General features: G+C 42.6%; 1 protein-coding gene across 4 annotated transcripts; it reads left to right on the forward strand.

Annotated features, from left to right (window-relative positions):
* Positions 1-7,733: 7,733 nt before the first annotated feature.
* Positions 7,734-17,240, forward strand: ZFP37 (ZFP37 zinc finger protein). 4 transcript variants are annotated; one of them, XM_081102934.1, is made up of 6 exons: positions 7,923-8,069; positions 9,943-10,714; positions 11,058-11,127; positions 11,208-11,334; positions 11,838-11,972; positions 14,687-17,240. In XM_081102934.1, exons 3-6 carry the CDS (start codon positions 11,119-11,121, stop codon positions 16,216-16,218), a joined length of 1,803 nt encoding a protein of 600 aa, XP_080959060.1. In that variant the 5' UTR covers positions 7,923-8,069; positions 9,943-10,714; positions 11,058-11,118; the 3' UTR covers positions 16,219-17,240. The 4 variants fall into 4 exon arrangements, with proteins under 4 accessions (XP_080959061.1, XP_080959058.1, XP_080959060.1 ...); XM_081102935.1 differs by lacking the exons at positions 7,923-8,069; positions 9,943-10,714 and adding an exon at positions 7,734-7,914; XM_081102933.1 differs by lacking the exon at positions 7,923-8,069 and having other exon boundaries at positions 9,329-10,714.
* Positions 17,241-18,281: the final 1,041 nt, after the last annotated feature.

Consider the following 18,281-nt stretch of genomic DNA (forward strand, 5'->3'; position numbering starts at 1 on the left):
CAGGTCCCCAGAGCACTTAGAGCTCTGCTCCCACAGCAGCCAACCACCTATTGGTTCATCCTAATGTCAACATGTAATTCCCAAGAGTGAAAAAATGTAACTCACGTGCAGCTCTATAGGGGGCATGTGCCAAAGATTTAAATGTTATGATTTAAAAATCTACATGTTTCTTTAAATACCTTATTTACAAATCTAGTATCATATACTAGTACTTTGTGTTATAACTATTTTCCTTTTTTATTGAATTTCTTGGGGTTAATAAAATTATATAGGTTTCCAGTTTACAATTCTATAATACATCATCTGCATATTGTATTGTGTGTTCACCACCTCAAACATTTTGTGCTATAAAACAGCTATATAAACAATTTTGTATAATGAGAAATAACAACTTGTGTGACATTCCATGTTAAATGACTCATGTTCAGCTTAAGTGCATGTAGTGTAGTCTAATCATGTTTTAGAGAGTGTTCCTTACTCAATCAAGCTTTAATTTCGTATGTAGAAAAATGAAGGAGAGAGGACATTAGTCAAATGCTGGTGAAGAGTTAAGCAAACTGATAACAACAACAAAATATGCATTTGCTTTAGTGTCCAGAAGGTACCTGTGGCCTTAGAGAGAGCAATTCCCACGAGGGAACGGGGCAGCAGCCTCCCCAAGGTGTCTGTAAGTGTCCTTGCTTGCATCTGCTCCAGCTCATCCACAGGAGAAGGAAGGAATCACAGCTTCATTTGCCATCAGCAGTTCTGGCGCAGTTGAAGCTGGTTCCTGAAGCTGACAAGGAGGAAGGAAGACAGCTGTGTCCTGGCAGAGAGAACCAGAAGACAGAAGCGCAGCGAGGCTCCGTTTCGCCCCCTGGTGGCCAGCCGGAGGGCCGCGCTGCATCCCACAGCCACACTGCCACTGCTGGCCAGGCCTCTGGAGCAGCACCTTTCTGCTTTTTCTCTCTGTGCATTGAGGTTTCTGTGGTCAGGAGTACTCCACGGCTGCTCATTTTTGTCACATATATACACAGAAATGTAATTTCAACTATTAGCTGAAGAGTCGCAGCAGGGTATGGAACTGGTACGCATTCTGGTCCCTTTAAAAACTGGAAAACCTGTTGTTTTGCAGATTTGGGAAAGTAGGCAGGGCTATTGGCTCTAATCTTCATCTTGTTGATTTCCATTCACAAGTGCCACCTGTTTTCTACACAGCTTCCCGTGCAAACTTATAAAAATGGAAATGAGATCAGGCCACTGCTCCAAATCTCCACCGGCTTGCCATCCCTCCTAGAAAATCATCCCGCCTGCTTGTGATGGTGGCTCTCCAGGCCCAGCCTCCGGCCCTGGCCGGCTCCCTTGAGCCTTTGTGATGTTCTCCGAACATGTCGAGCTGGCTTTCATCTCCTGATCTTTGCAATTGCTAGTTCGTCTCCAAAGTCATGTTTCTCCTCCGTCTTTGCGAGGCTTGTTCTCCCTAATGTCAGCTTCAGCCTATTTGTTTATTTGCTTGTTTGTTGTCTGCTTCCTAAATAGACTACAAACTCCCCCAAGACTAGAGGGATTGTGCCTGCTTGTTCCCTGCTGAGTCCTGACTGTACATAACAGGAGCCAATGAGCACGTGGCAAAACAATGGACAGAGGAATGTTGTAAGACACTGGCTGTTCTGTGTTTCCAGCGATGGATGTGGGTACCCCGTGCGGCACCAACAGTGAAAACGTGGAAGGCAGTGCCCTCTCGGCCTGGGATACTGTGCTTGATCACGGTGCCATCTGCCGGAACCGCACTATGGGTCTTTGCCTAGAACATCAGGCGACCCAGGCGTCTGCCACTTCTGCAGAGCGCACCGCTGCGAGGGGCGTCTGTCACCAGGCTTTCACTTCCACTGCACCTCTCGCTGGCTCCGAACACGGCAGGTGGGTCCGCCGGACAACACAGAGTGGGAATTCCACAAGTATGGGCACTGGAAAAAGGTTACTCTTCCATCAAGCTCAGCTGTTTTGGTTACTCACTTAATGACTTGCCCTCCTGACACTGGATGGTAAGTTAGATAGCACCGGGTCTCTTCTGCTTCGTTTTTCAGTTTGCTGTCCCTGCAGCCCTACTGTGTTCCGTGTCCAATAAAATCCAGTAGATTCTAGATTAGATGCCGCGTCTTGTGTGTGTGAAACAAGTGAACACAAGTAAAGGGCCCCCCTTCCTCGGTCGGACGCCAGCTTGTGAAAGTGAGACGTCCCTTAGAGCCAGAGCAGAGGTGTCCTGCGTGCTCAGCACTCGCCCCCCCCCCCCCCCCCCGGCAAGGCTCCTGCCCACATCCTGGTTACTGATGGCAATCTTGGGCACGTCGCCTCTGCTCCCAGCTTTCCTCCTCTATACAGTGGCCTCTAAGGACCCACTGGCATCAGGTGGGCACAGAAAGAGGCTTGTGAGCTGTAAAGCACCACACATATGTTAACTTTGTGTGTGACGTTGCTTTCTCTTAGTTTAGAAAGTAAACTTGAAAAAATCGAATATGTAACCTTGGCTGGCAAAAGAATAATGTATGAGCCCAAGTTAAAAGTCGATGTCGCTTAAAATCGAATGAACAAGATCATTCACGTTTCCTTCACCACCACCACCTTCGAAATGTGTTTGAAATGTGTTGGCCCTGGTGGGCTTGCCAGTTGTAGTATCCAATGTCTGTGTAGAGTCTTCACCTGAGAAGCAGTCAGGTACTGCCGTAGTTCCCCAAGGAGGACTTCTGGGGGCACCTGAAATCCTCTGAGGAGGTTCATGAAGTTTCCCTTCTGACTGCCTGTCTGTATGAGGGCAGCTTTTCTTCATATACTTCAATCAAAGCAGTGTATTGAATGAAGAAGCTGATATGAGAGGGCAGCTGTCTTCTGTTAAGTCAGATATAGGAGAGATTTGCAAAAATGTAAAACAAGGCCCCTCATTTAATTATTTTTTTAAATAATTACTTGTAATAAAAATATTTATGTAGAAAAAGACACTGTTTCATGACAAAGTGTTTAACCGTTTTTAATTTATTCCTTCCTCCCCCCCCTGACCCCCCCCCCCCCCCCCCCCCCGCCTGAGAACAAGCCAAGAACAGTGAGGGAATAAAACAAAACTCACTCCCATTGTGATTCTGCAAACACACAAGTAGCCTAGATCGCACTGGTGACAAAATAAATCACTTCTGGTGCCCGACAGTAATTGGTTATATTGTTACTAATCTTTCAGTGTTGGTTGTTTTACCAACTTTTCTCAAAAGAGGAAAATAGTCGATCAAAGACCTTAGAAAACTGCATATGGAAAATAATCATCATGAATACACTCTCCCCAGGAGGCTCAGCCTGGAGAGTCTCTGGGCACCCAGTTGTTTCTCTCATATGGGGCTCACTACAGCACCCGGCCGGGTGTGTGATGGGAGAAAAGCATAACAGACAGGAGGCCCTCATATTCCCCTCATTTGCCTGTTTTGCCGGCGTCAGGAACTGGCTTTCCTGAGCGTCAGCCTCCTGGTGCCCTCTGGGTGGGCTCTTTCCTTATGTCTTTTGCCCGTGATGCCCGTCAGCCAGCTCTGCCCTGCTCCGACCCCACCCACTAACCAGAATGGCAAAACAAAACAAAACAAAGGAACCAGCAGAGAGTCCGTTACCCAATGACCCAGGTGCACTGTGGGGCTGAGGGCCGCATGCCACCAGTGGACACTCAGAGGTGGAAGGCCCCAGAGCCTACAGCCCGCCCAGGGCTCCCTCCATGCACCCACTTCCTGAAGAACAAAGAACATCAGGCTGGCAGCTGACTCCCTCTGCTCACCAGCAGGCTCAGGGCACCCAGGCCTGCGGAGCCTGATTGCCAAGCAGCAGGGATCAGCCTGTGAACTGACAGGCAGATTAATATGTAGGCTGTGCAGGGGCGTCTGAGCAAGGCTAGTTTCGTGGGATTGTAGCCCGGCAGTCACACAGCCCAGTGCTCAAATGGGCCGTGCTTGGTTTAATGCTTTGCTGTTGCTAGAAATCCTTTTAACACATTTGTATTACATCTTTATTGGTTTCAGAGAGGAGGGGAGAGGGAGAGAGATAGAAACATTAATGATCAGAATCATTGATCGGCTGCCTCCTGCACGCCCACCACTGGAGATCAGGCCCACAACTCAGGCTTGTGCACTTGACCAGAATTGAACCCGGGACCCTTTAGTCCCCAGGCCGGCACTCTATCCACTGAGCCAAACCAGGTAGGGTTATGGCTTGAAATTTTTTGTTTTATTTTTACACTGACGTTTTGTAAGTGAAATTGGATGGAACTATGAGCAGAGGATATACATGCAAAATCTGTTTGTCATCCCCTGCCATCCATTTGCACATAGCATTCTCAATGTCCCACATGTGTAGGAATCCAGTGGTGCTCAGCAAAGCTAGTGTGTTCTATCTAGAACTGAGTAAGTGGGGAGGCCGACAGCCCTAAGAGGCCTTGCCTTCTGTTTGAACCAGAAACGTGCTTCCAATTCAGAAAGAAGGCAATGGCATTGTAAGAAACACAGATGATCCAGGAACCATGCCATGTCTTTTTTCTTTTTTAATTTTTTTAATTTACCAGAGTCACCCCCTGCATTACCTAGGCTGAATATTATGACAAAGAAGGAGAGGAAAAGATAGAGCAACACAAAGTTCCTTTGCCTCCACTCCTTACTTACTCATCAGGAAGCTGAAGGGAGAGAGTGTTGGTAGAAGGCGCTAATATTGTGAAGTGAAATAAAAAGTGGGTTTGTTTTGTGCTGCATTTCTGCTGCTCTGCTAGAACAAAATCCACGTGCACCTAGGAATTATGAAACACAACATGTTTGCTTTTGGTGATTTTACATCTAGGGGAATGCTGTTACGGTGTGCTTCAAGCTGGCATTGCATTTCAAAGATGAAAAGGAATATCTATGCTACTAATTTAAAATTCCCTTTGATTAGAATGGCTTTGAATAGGAAGAAAAACCACCAAGGAGACCACAGAAGAAGAGGGGGAAAAATCTTGTAATTTTGTTGCTTTCAGGGCACTTTTTTTCCTGATTTTTGAACAAGGATTCCTACATTTTCATTTGTCATTGGGCCACATAAATTATGTAGCCAACCCTGCCTCTGAGGTCCCAGCTCTTTATCATTTTTCATGAGTGTATTTTTGCTTCCTTCTCTCCTTTTTGTTTCCTTGGTTATGTTTGGTAGTGGTTATGTAATTGTTTGTAAGTTTTTTCAGGCAGGGAAATGCTCCAAAATTAGCTGCTAGAGTTGCAGGGAACGCAGAGGGGCTAAAGACACAACAGGTGTCTAATCCCATCAAGTCTTGTCCAGCGTCCAGGGCACTGGGTGCTTCTCCTTGCAAAGGAATTTCTTTTTACAGAACGTTAGATCTCATGTTCTCATTTGCTGTGCCTACCATGATTGCACCCCACCAATCCTGTGTCTTACCTTCCCACTGATATGAATAATAGAATCAATGAGCAAGCCTACACTCTCCCTTTTTTATCCAACATTGTAATTAGTGTTGAACATACACAGTCTTTTCTTTCGACTTTAATAGATATCTTCCCAAGGTACAGTGAAGGAAATAGACTCTGAGAGGTGATGTCCGTGCCAAAGGTCAGGAGAAGGAACACTGACGTCAGCACTCTTTAGTTCTGAACCTTCTGCGTTGTAGCTACTGTTTGTCTCAAACATCACTTACCTGTCAGTGGCAACAACAGGTGTAATTTGTAGAACACTATGTTCCGTGTCACTACGGGGCAGAGGTAATGGGTACCATGTGGGACTTCTTATCACAATCTTTATAGCACACTTTGCTAGGCCCTACGGTTGATGCTAGAAGACCAGGGAGAGCATTCCTGGGATTGTTTGAGAATAAATGAGAAACGCCACTGTGATTTGCTGTACAAACAATTTTTGTTATTGTTAGGAGAAGATTTCAGTAGTACATTGGGGTTACTAAGGCAGAAAATGTCTCAGGATTAGGTGGCCTAGGGAATCTTTTTAAAAAATTATCGTTATTGTTGAAAGTATTACAGATGTCCAGTTTTTTATCCCACTGACCCCCTCCACCCACTGCCTTTCTCTCCCCAGGCTTTCCCCCACACTATTGTTGTCCATGGGCTATGCATATATACATATAAATTCATTGGTTAATCTCTTCCCATTCCCTTTCCTCCCCTTCCCTCTGAAATATCAGTCTGTTGCATGCCTCAATGTCTCTGGATCTTTTCTGAGCATCACTTTATTTTTTTCATTAGATTCCACATGTAAAGGAGATCATGTGATACTTGTCTTTCTCTGACTGGCTTATCAATTAGCATAACAATACTTTCCAGGTCCCTCCCTTCTGTCTCAAAGGAAAAGAGATCTTTCTTTTTTTTTTTTATAGCATAGTATTCATTATGTAAATGCACCACAGTTGTTTAATCCATTCATCTACTGGTGGGCACCTGGGCCGTTTCCAGATCTTAGCTATTGTAAGTAATGCTGCTAGGAACATAGGGGTGCATATATTCTTTCTGATGGATGTTTCTGGCTTCTTAGGATATATTCATAGAAGTGGGATCACTGGGATCACTGGGTCACATGGCAATTCCATTTTTAATTTTTTGAGGGAACTCCACACTTTTCCACAGTGGTGGTGCCAGTCTGCATGATCTCAGTGAAGATGCTCTGAGAATGGTAATCAGACAAAAGATTGAGGAAAGGAACTGCCGACTGACAGGGATAACTAGTCATTTATTCGCCCAAGTGGAAGGTGCAAAACGGGTATGTTTGTTTCTGGAAAAAGGAACAACGTATTTTCTCTAGCCTTCTACGTCATTGTAATTTCCAGCAGGGGGAGCAAAGGTATGTGTGCTCTCTCCCCATTACCTAGCATAGCACAGCAACCTTGTCTGCACATAGTAAAAGCTCAACGAGCAAGTGTTAAACGGTGCTGATACATGAAATAGTGCATTGAGAAATTATTTCTGCTCCAGTTGCTTGATAAATCGAATGAAGTATCTCCTTCAAATCCGGGTTCTCCATGCGGAGTGCTGTGTTCACTTAACCTGCTGCTTCATTTTCTCTCATGGTTCTTATATCATAAATGAAAATGCATCATATATTGCAAATCTATTTCAGATACAGGGCTCCTCTCCCTATAAAACAATGGCATCGTCCAGCTGGTGTGGCTCAGCGGTTGAGCACTGACCCAGGAACCAAGAGGTCACCAGTTCAATTCCCAGTCAGGGCACACGCCTGGTTGCGGGGTGGGTCCCCAGGGGGGGCATGCAGGAGGCAGCCAACCCATGTCTCTGTCTCTCTCTCTCTCTCTCTCTCTCTCTCTCTCTCTCTCTCTCCCTCTCCGTCCTCTCTCTCCTAAATTAATAAAAACATGTTTTAACGAGCAAACAAGCGATGGCATCTGCCCGACAGGGCTTTGTTTCCTCCCTCCAATTCCGCTTCTTCGCCGAGCTATCCCGCGACCGCCGGGCGTTGCGGTTCCCGGTTTGCGGGCAGCTGGCTGCGCTGAGTGGCTGGGAAAGCAGCTGCAAATTGTGCATCCGGTGGTGAAGCCCATTTCAAATATTATTACAATAATACCAGGCTCCGGGAGGCGCCCTGCAGGGAGCAGCTGAGCCGGCTTCTGCCCGCTCGCAGGAGCCCGCGCCCGCGCCCCCGCGCTCCCGGCGGACCCCGCGTTCCGCTGTACGGCAGCGCCTCGGCCGCGATGGCGGCGCCCACGGACGGACGGTTCCCAGGGCGCCGCCATCACCACGGCAGCACCCGCAGAGGCCGCGCTGGGGTGGGCCGCCGGGTGGGCCTCCGACTGCGACCCCGATGCCGACAAAGCCGGAGTCCGCGGGCCGGAGGGGGAGCGCGAGGAGCTCCGAGGAGGCCGCGGGTCCGCCGGAGATGGCCGTGGCCGAGCCCGGGGGCCGCGCGGGGGTGAGCGTGGGGACGGGCGTGGGCGGTCTGGCGGGCAGAGCTGCTCTCCCTGGGGTCCGTGTTTGGAGCGCTGCTGCGGTCTGTGAAGCGGGGCGGTTTGGCCACTGGAGTTGAAGCTGGAGGGGGGTAGCGTTCTCAGGGGTCGGTGATGTGCGGTCAGTGAAGGGGCGGGGTGTCTGTGCGGCCGGTGAGGGCGGCGGGATGAGGAATGCGTGTTCCGAGTGATCCGGGGACAGGTCCGCGGGGACAGGTCCGCGGGGACAGGTCCGCGGGGACAGGTCCGCGGGGACAGTGCTGGGCGTCCGCGCCATCAGTGGGTGCTGCCGTGAAAGGGATCTGCAGTGACCTGATGAGGGGTCTCTGGGAGCCAGAGATTTTGGTGGCTGCGGTGGTTGGAAACTGGATTGCCCCTGTCAGTGTGCCGAGGTGCAGGGCGGTCAGCTAGGAGAGTTTACTGTAAGAACGGGAAGAAATGATGATGGTTTGGAAAAGGGTTGTAACAGTGAAGTGGAAAAGCACATTCAGAACACGTCGGGGAGAGGAGCCTCTAGGACTTACTGATGAATTGATATGGAACGTGAGGGAAGAGAAGAATCAAGATTTCCATCTAAAAGCAAAGAAAATAAAAGATTTACATTTAGACATTTGGCCTGAGGAACTGGATAGATGGTGATTCCATTTTCTGGGAGAGGGATGTGTTGGAGAAGACCAGATCTGGTGGCTATCAATGAGAACCAGGTAGATGACAGTGGTTCTGTTTGGGCTGTGTCAGAATGCCCACTGCATGTCCGAGTGGAGAGGTTGAGTAGTTGTTAGGTATATGAATCTAGAGCAGCAGTTCTCAACCTGTGGGTTGCGACCCCTTTGGGTGTCGAACGACCCTTTCACAGGGTCACCTAAGACCAACGGAAAACACATATATAATTACATATTGTTTTTGTGATTAATCACTATGCTTTAATTATGTTCAATTTGTAACAATGAAATTGGGGGTCACCACAACGTGAGGAACTTTATTAAAAGGTCGCGGCATTAAGAAGGTTGAGAACCACTGATCTAGAGCTTAGGAGAGATCTGGGCTAGGGAATCCATGTGTGAAGGGCATCAGCATAAAGATGGTGTTTAAAGCCATAAAATTGGATGAGATGACCTAGGGAGAGAAGGCAGATAGGGAAGAACAAAGGGCCAAGGACAGAGCTCTGAGTCATTCTGATATTTAGAGGTCTGGTAAAAAAAAAAAAAACAAGAAAAAAGAAAGAAGGAAAAAGAGGGACAGCCACTGAGCTGAGGTAGGAGGAAAACTGTAAATGTGGTGTCAAGGAAGCTTAGAGAAGAAAGTTTTTCAAGACAATGGAAGTAAAATCAGTTGTGTCATGTGCTCTAGTGAATCCCAGAATATGACTACAGAGAATTTGACTTTGGCAAGATGTAGCTCAGTGGTTATTTTGATTGATTATAGATCTTTCGGTGGAGTCATAAAATTCTGTTGGGATGAGTTGAAAGAATAGGAGGCAATGAAGTATAAAGAGCAAGTATAGATAACATTAGGAATTTTGTTGGTGAAGGGAGCATGTGATTAAGAGAGGTTTTCTTCAGTTTTCTTCAGATGAGTGATATTAAGTAGAATGATCCAGTAGAGAGGGACAGATAGGTAGTACAAAAGAGAATGAGGTGAACTGCAGGGGTGAGGTCCTTGAGAAGGCAGTTGAGGATGGGATCCAGAGCATAAGCAGACAAACTGAGCTTAGGTGAGAGAAGGGACAGCTCCTTAATTTTAACAGAAGGGAAGACAGATTATATGGATTTGGTAACAGGATAGTGGAATTGGTGGGAGCAAGGCAAGGTAATTCACATCCATTTGCATTTATTTTCTCTTTGGAGTATAAGGCAAATTCATCAGCTAAGAGGAAAAAAGGACTAAATTTTGGAGATTTCAAAGAGAAAGAATGTTTAGCATAATCATCTTGGAAAGGGGAATAGGAAACTGACAGTATTGGATGCCCATTTGAGATATGTAACCTCTTCCAGGTTACCGACTCCTCGTATCCTCACTGGCAGAAAGAGCAGAGAGAGGAAGCAAGCTCTCTTGTGATTCCTATAAGGGCTCTAGTCCCATTCATGAAGATTCCACCCTCATGATCTCATCTAATCCTAATTACCTCCCAAAGGCCCTATCAACTAATAATATCATAACACCATCATATTGGAGGGTAGGGTTTCAACATATGAATTTGGAGGAGACACAAACATTCAGTCCATAATAGGGAAATTTCTTTTTTATAAATACATTTTTATTGATTTTACAGAGGAAAGAAGAGGGAGGGAGAGATAGAAACATCAATGATGAGAGAAAATAATTGATCTGCTGCCTTCTGCACAACCCTACTTGGGATCGAGCCCAAAACCAGGGCATGTGTCCTGACTCAGAATTCAACTGTGACCTCCTGGATCATAGGTCAATGCTCAACCACTGAGCTACAATGGCCAGGCTCTTTTTGTTTTTTTTAATCCTTACTTGAGGACATGCTGAGAGACAGCGAGATACCGAGAGAGAGACACAGAGACAGAGAGACACAGAGACAGAGACAGGGAGAGACATATCAGAGACAGAGAGGTAGAGACAGACAGAGAGAGAGACAGAAAAACATCAATGTGATAGAGAAACATCATCGGTTACCTTCTATATGTTCCCTGACTGGGGATCAAACCAACAAATCAGGTATGTGCCCTGATCAGGAATTGAACCAGCAACCTTTTGGTACACAGGACGACGCTCAACCAACTGAGCCACTCTGGCCAGGTGGGACATTTATTTATTTATTTATTTATTTATTTATTTATTCCTTTCTTTCTTTCTCTCTTTCTTTTTTAAGGAAGTGCCTTTTAAAAAAATATACATTTTTGTAATTGATTTCAGAGAGAGGAAGGGAGAGGGAGAGAGAGAAACATCAATGATGAGAGAGAATCATTGATTGGCTGCCTCCTGCACGCCCCCCATGGGGATCAAGCTCACAACCCCGGCATGTGCCCTTGACCGGAATTAAACCTGGGACCCTTCAGTCCATAGGCCAAGGCTCTATCCACTGAGCCAAACCTAGTAGGACCAGGTGGGAAATTTCTTAATATGGTTTTTGTTTCTCAAGGAAAGAAATGCAAAATTCGGTAGAGAATAGGTATCCTATAAAACATTATGATCAACAGTGAATGGTCAAGGTAAGAACAAGTCATTATTATCTTCCAAGTCACTCATTAATGTGGATAACATTACACTGAACAAGAATATGCTATTACAGGGATCGGTAACTTTCAAAGATGTGACTATGGCCTTTACCCAGAAGGAATGGGAGCAACTAGATCCTGCTCAGAGGAGCCTGTACAAGGATGTGATGCTGGAGAACTATAGCAACCTCACCTCGATGGGTAAGTATAATTCCTCACAATTCAAAATATGTCCACTGTGATACCTTTGCTCAACTTACCAAACTTGATAAGTTTGACCTTGATTTTTTAATCAAGGAATTTTAATCCCTTTTTGGTACTAGGAAGGATACTTGTGTCCTTGCCTCTAAAATGGAAGATCTACTCAGATGGGGTATGGACATCTGCACTGTGAAATCTCAGAATCCATGTATTCTTTATCCTTTAAAGCAGTGGTTCTCAACCTGTCGGTCGCGAACAGTGAAAATACATCCTGCATATTTACATTACGATTCATAACAGTAGCAAAATTACAGTTATGAAGTAGCAACGAAAATAATTTTGTGGGTGGGGGCCACCACAACATGAAGAACTGTATTAAAGGGTCGAAGCATTAACAAGGTTGAGAACCACTGCTTTAAAGGCTCTGAAGCTCAAATATTAGGGCTTGATTTCTGGGGTGTTTGTTGTTCTTACATTCAATGTCTACCATTTCTCATGAACAGGGTATCAAGCTGCCAAACCAGACATGATCTCTAAGTTGGAAAAAGGAGAAGAGCCATGTTTGGGAAAGGGAAAAAGACCCAGACAAGGTGGTCCAGGTGAAATAGCAAGACCCAAACAAATAGGAGCCAATAGAAGTAAGTTCCTCATTTCTTGGTAGTAACTTTGGAATTATTCAAAGAATAATCTTTTCTTAAATTCTTCTTAAAGATCCGAGATCCTTCTTTCTTAACCAGGATGTAGCAGTAGAAAAATGTCAGAATCTCCCCGGGGAAGAGGATTTCAAACTACAAGGATTCTTTAACCTTGGAGATTCTAATATTTGTTCTTTCTACAAACCTGTCCATGTGAAAGGTTATCACATGAGGTTCACTGTAGTCATAAGTCAGTGTTACTTATGGGAGTATCAGTCAGCTTAGGGTAAGTTATATTCCATTAAGGAATGACCCCACAATCTTAATGGCTTACAACAAGAAAGATTTGTTTCTTGCTCGGGCTGTAGCCTATTTCACATTGTCTTGTGGACCTATGTTGACAGAGCAGTTCCTACTTGGCAAATTCTGGTCTCATGGCAGAGAGAAAGAAGAGTGAGTGAAACCACATTATGACTCTTAAAATCACTGATTGGAAGTGGTAGATCTCTTTCTGCTCACATTTTATTGGTTAAGAGCAGATCACCTGACCACCACTCCAGAGTTTAACAGGGTAGGAATGTATAATCCTTCCATGGGGAGGAATCAAATGGGCATGCAATGGGACTGGGAGGTGTAATCCTTCTCGGGGAACAATAATATAGTCTGCCATATCACTCAGGTTGTGGTAGGAAAAAAGGTGAAAACCAGAGCTCTAAACCTTTAGTACCAGCCCCTTCATATGCCTAAGTGACCCTTCCGTATAGCTGTCTTTTCTCATCCATGCTCTCCATTGCTCAGCTTTCAGAAGAAGCAGTGATCCCTCTTTGCTGGTCTCTGAATCTCATTTCTGCTTACCTTTTTAAAAGCAGTACTTTTAAAAATTATCCTTCCTTTTCCTAATATCCTGTTTTCCTTCCTTCCTTCCTCCATTCACACTCATGATATCCAGTGATATGAAATTTCTCTCTTTATATATTCAGACATTCTCTGGCATGATGCTCCTAACCCTAATTACTTTCCTTTTTCCTCCTATCACTGTCAATTTCTTAAGAGAAAGACTATTATTGGACTAGCTGGAGCCTGGTGTTTACTACTGTCCAATCAATTGTTTTCAACTAGAATTTGGATGGTACTTACAAACATGGCTTCCTATATCTGTCAATGTGGGTGGTGGTCTCAGAGAAGGGAAGCATGGGTTGAGACGATATCTCAAAATGTATAGTTGTATAATGTGTGGAGGAAAGAAAGTGAGCAATCACTTAGAGCTTGGAAATAAGCTTAAAATTTATCATTGGCAGTTAGTAGAGTGACCTGATAGGAACACAGGTATGCTCCATAGCAATCTATTGGGAAATAAGTGTGTGTATACACTGTAAATCCAAATGATATGAAGTTTGTTTGACAATCTCATTACTATCATATGGTAAAAGCATCAAGGAACTCAGAGAAACTTGTTTTTGTTGTTGTTGTTATTAGTGGTGGTGGTGGTTTGTTTTTTTTTAGTACAGGAATGTCACTATTACATTGATCATGGATAGTAGCAGTGGAATACTCTTCTTGCTTATTTCTTCAGTCACCTACCTGTAAGCTGTTCAGTACTCCTTGGTAGACTTATCTTATTTTCTCTATTTTGGATTTTTAGGGTACTATAACAAAAATGTACTTGACGCCCTAGCTGGTTTGTCTCAGTAGATAGAGCATCAGTCTATGGACTGAAGGGTCCCAGGTTCGATTCCAGTCAAAGGGCACATGCCCAGGTTGTGGGCTTGATCCCCAGTAGGAGGCATGCAGAAGGTGGCCAATCAGTGATTCTCTCTCATCATTGATGTTTCTATCTCTCTCTCCCTCCCCCTTTCTCTCTGAAACCAATAAAAATATATTTTAAAAAATGTACTTGAGCCAGTCTAAGTAAATAGAGGAATTTATTATAAGGACATGGGTAGATCTCTTGTAACCTGAAGGCAGATATTTCAGCTAGGCCTTACCAGGGACTAGTACCAGGACTGGAAAGCCATTAGAAATTTATCTAATACAGATGGTCTCTTTGAAGACATGTGATCTTACATCTCTGCTTTTACTGTGGATGTATATACATCCATCCTTTCTACTGATGTATTTTGTTTACACAAGGAAAATGCAGACTTACTTTATTTGTCTTATATCATTTTAAAATTTAAGAACCAAGTGGAGACTAACTAGAGTCTAAATTTTTAGGAAGAAGACCCCTATTGGACATCTTGGCTTGAGCCAGATGTGTCTCCAACTATGACCATGGATAATTGGATTAATATAGTACAGGCTACAGTAGTTGGTTACTATAGGTGGATTGGCAGTTATTAAAGCTCAGCAGCTTGGGCTGAGGAGAGAGTTCAAAATATGGCAACTATAACCACAAGCTCTTTTAACTACATCTATTTCCTATCCACTGCTCCTTTTATATATATTTCATCTTCTATCCCATGTTACAAGGTCATATTTATAAATAGTCACAACTTTTTCTGATCACTATTGTCAATTTTCTTTTGCTGTTTTTACTACAGCATTTTCCCCTTCAAGTCCAAGAGGATAGGGACATTTGTGCCTGATATTTCATTCACTTTGGGATACTAGGCTGGAATAAAGATTCAATCCCACAACAGGGCATTTCTTTATAAATTGTAATCTAAAATAGGAGAGTGCAAAGGTTCTCAAGAATGTCTCACTGAATTCCATTTTAGAAGAAATGGTCCAACAAGATGATGACCAGCTAGAGAGTCACCAGGAATCTCAAAAAAAACTCCTAAAGGAAGTTGCATTCAAGAAAAAATCTCTGACTAAGAAGAAAGGCCATGAATGTAGTTCATTGGGGGGGAAAAATGTGAGTACAACACAAGTTTCTTTCAAAAAAAAGATTCTTAAATTCAATTCACAGGGAAAGAGTTTGAAACAGAATGTAGACTCTTCAAAAAAGAAACCTGATGTAGCTAAAGAGCACAGAAAATCATCTAGCAATAGCTTATCTGAAACAAAGAAAGACAAAAATCAAACTGGTAAGAAACAGAAATTAGCCAATGATACCTCATCTAATAGGTGTGACAAAACTCAAACTGACAAGAAACATGAAAAATTAGTTCGTCATGGATCATCCCATACTAAACGGAACAAAATTAAAACTGGAGAGAAACATGAAAAATCATCCAGCCATAGCTCATCTCCTCCTAAGTGTGACACAACTCAAGCTAAAGTGAAACCACATGAATGTAATCAGTGTGGGAAAATTCTCAGCCATAAGCAAGGACTCATAGACCATCAGAGAATTCATACTGGGGAAAAACCATATGAATGTAATGAATGTGGGATAGCCTTTAGCCAAAAGTCACACCTTGCTGTACATCAGAGAACTCACACGGGAGAAAAACCATATGAATGTAATCAGTGTGGCAAAGCCCATGGTCATAAGCATGCCCTCACTGACCATCTAAGAGTTCATACTGGGGAAAAGCCTTACAAATGTACTGAATGTGGGAAAACCTTTAGACACAGCTCAAATCTTATTCAACATGTGAGATCTCATACAGGTGAAAAGCCCTATGAATGTAAGGAATGTGGAAAATCCTTTAGGTATAACTCATCTCTTACTGAACATATAAGAACTCATACAGGTGAAATACCATATGAATGTAATGAATGTGGAAGAGCCTTTAAGTATAGCTCATCACTTACTAAACACATGAGAATTCATACAGGTGAGAAACCCTTTGAATGTAATGAATGTGGGAAAGCTTTCAACAAGAAGTCACACCTAAGTATACATCAAAGAACTCATACTAAGGAGAAACCCTACAAATGTGATGAATGTGGAAAAGCCTTTGGACATAGCTCATCTCTTACTTACCACATGAGAACACATACGGGTGAAAGTCCCTTTGAATGTAAACAATGTGGGAAGGCCTTCAAACAAATTGAAGGCCTTACTCAACACCAGAGAGTTCATACTGGAGAGAAACCCTATGACTGTAATGAATGTGGGAAAGCCTTTAGTCAAAAGGCACACCTCATTGTACATCAGAGAACTCATACTGGGGAGAAGCCCTATGAATGTAATGAATGTGGGAAAGCCTTCAATGCAAAGTCACAACTTGTTATACATCAGAGATCCCACACTGGAGAGAAACCCTATGAATGTAATGAATGTGGGAAAGCCTTCAAACAAAACGCATCCCTTACCAAACATGTGAAAACTCATTCAGAAGAGAAATCTCATGAGTAAAATCTCATGTGGGAAGTCTTTTAACTGAACTGAAGGTTTTATTTAACCTTAGAAGTATTCTGAGTTTAAAGGATGTTAGAAAGCCTTTAACAAGAAGTCACACTTCATTATACATAAGAGAATTTGAAAATGAATCTTTACATAGAAGCAATCGAGAGTTTAAACTCGATACTAAACCTTTTATAGAAAATATTGTTTTAAAAACAATTATTGTAAATGACCTATATGTTCAGATTAAAATGTAGTTTTTAGAATTGTTAATATGTTGAATAAGCAGAACACTAGAGAAACAAATTACATACACTGAAAATTTCTGAATTGCTTGAGTGTTATGTACTTAAACACTACATATAAAAATTTAATTTGCATATCTGTTTATTGCCATGTATAAATGTTTGTGGCCATTGGTATAAGGCTCATCTTTGATATTATCTATCACCCAGCTCTTACTGTCTTTGTTACCCTCTGCATCAGCAGAAAACTTTATAAAAAGGTTGTAATTATTTATTTTTAAAATGTCAACACCAAATTAAGAGAAAATGAAAGAAAGCAGCTGAGACTACACAGGTGCTGGTAGAAAACAATGTTCAAGATATATTGTTAAGTGAAAATAGCAGGTTGTTGAACTGTGCATTTAATATGTTCCCACTTGTGTACAAAAGGGTGTGTGTGCCTGTCTCTGTATATATCTACATACACATTTGTATCTGAATAGACTTGGTTTGAAAAATACAGATAAAACTAAACAGTGGTTGCCACTGGGCACAAGAGTATAGGAATGGCAGAGCCTGGGCTGAGAGGGAGATCTCCTTTTTATTGCATACTGTTTGAACTTTTTCATCATGTATATATATCATTCCCACAATTAAAATCCTTTTCATATGTATACATCAACATGAATTAGAATTTTCACTGAGCCCACTCCATTATGATATTTGACAAAATAAAAGTTTCTGTGCCTATTTGTGAATGATGATGAGCCTAAGAATATGTCATTAAACTTGATATTGAATTCACAAAAACTTTTCCTATTAAACATGTTCTTTCATTAAAATAATAAATTACAAGTATAACTCAGCACTGTTTTTTCTGCTTACCATTTTTAAAAGACTGAAGATGAATTGTGATTGCAGGTGAATGAATGAAAGTGATTGTCTGAACAATTACTCCATTTTATCTCATTCAAAGCACTTAAATACAAACATCTCTCTCTGGGATACCAAATATATTGCAACTAATGGCACAACTCCCTGTTCTTTCCCAATAGCAGACATTGCTGTTGGGTCACTGCACTCTTTCTGAGTAAATCTAGACCTGGCCTCAGAATCATTCTTAAGCATGCATTCTAGAAGGTACTACAAATCATATGAGTTCACATAGGAAACATATTTTCAGTTGTATACCTAGAATTTTTTTTACTCTTGTGCCATAAAAATAATACACCTGTACTGTTTTAAAATTTACTTGTTACACTAAAAACAGTGACATGAAAACAAAAAAGGTTTTGTAAGATAAAGTAATGATATTTGGCATGTACACCGTCTTTTACATTTTTCACAGCACATTCAATACCTTATCTCATGTGTTCCTTAGAATAAACATATGATTCAGTAAGCAAGACTGTCTAGTCATGAACAATACTATTCAATATATATTTCACATAGATACTAGTCTAACATAATGATGGGCTCTCAATAAATATGTGTTTAAGTGCCATATTTGCAAATATTTCCTATTAAAGTACCTGCCTTCCTGATCTCATTTCAGAGAATTAAATGTATAAATATTGAGAGTAGAATTTGCATGTAGGTATGCATGTGTTGAAAGATAAACTCCTATATTATTACAAAGTAAGTTATTTACTCTCACGGAAGAAAATGTAATGTAAAAGCCATATCCATTAGTAATTTATTACCAAGTGGAAGTCTAGCAGTATGCATGGGATAGTCATCACTGTCTAGAGCTGTAGAAAATTTCAGCTTTTTACAAGGATCAAACAGTTGCAGGTTATAGTTAGATTAAGTTTCCCACACCTCTTGGAAAACTCATAATAGTGTCAGACC

This window comes from Myotis nattereri, assembly GCF_964212035.1.
Source record: "Myotis nattereri genome assembly, chromosome: 12".
Classification (NCBI taxonomy): Eukaryota; Metazoa; Chordata; class Mammalia; order Chiroptera; family Vespertilionidae; genus Myotis; species Myotis nattereri.

Coding starts and splice junctions, on each gene's coding strand:
- ZFP37 (XM_081102932.1), top strand. CDS start 7,807: ATGCCGACAAAGCCGGAGTCCGCGGGCCGGAGGGGGAGCGCGAGGAGC. Junction 11,335..11,837: donor TAGCAACCTCACCTCGATGG/GTAAGTATAATT, acceptor TCTCATGAACAG/GGTATCAAGCTGCCAAACCA. Junction 11,973..14,686: donor ACAAATAGGAGCCAATAGAA/GTAAGTTCCTCA, acceptor ATTCCATTTTAG/AAGAAATGGTCCAACAAGAT.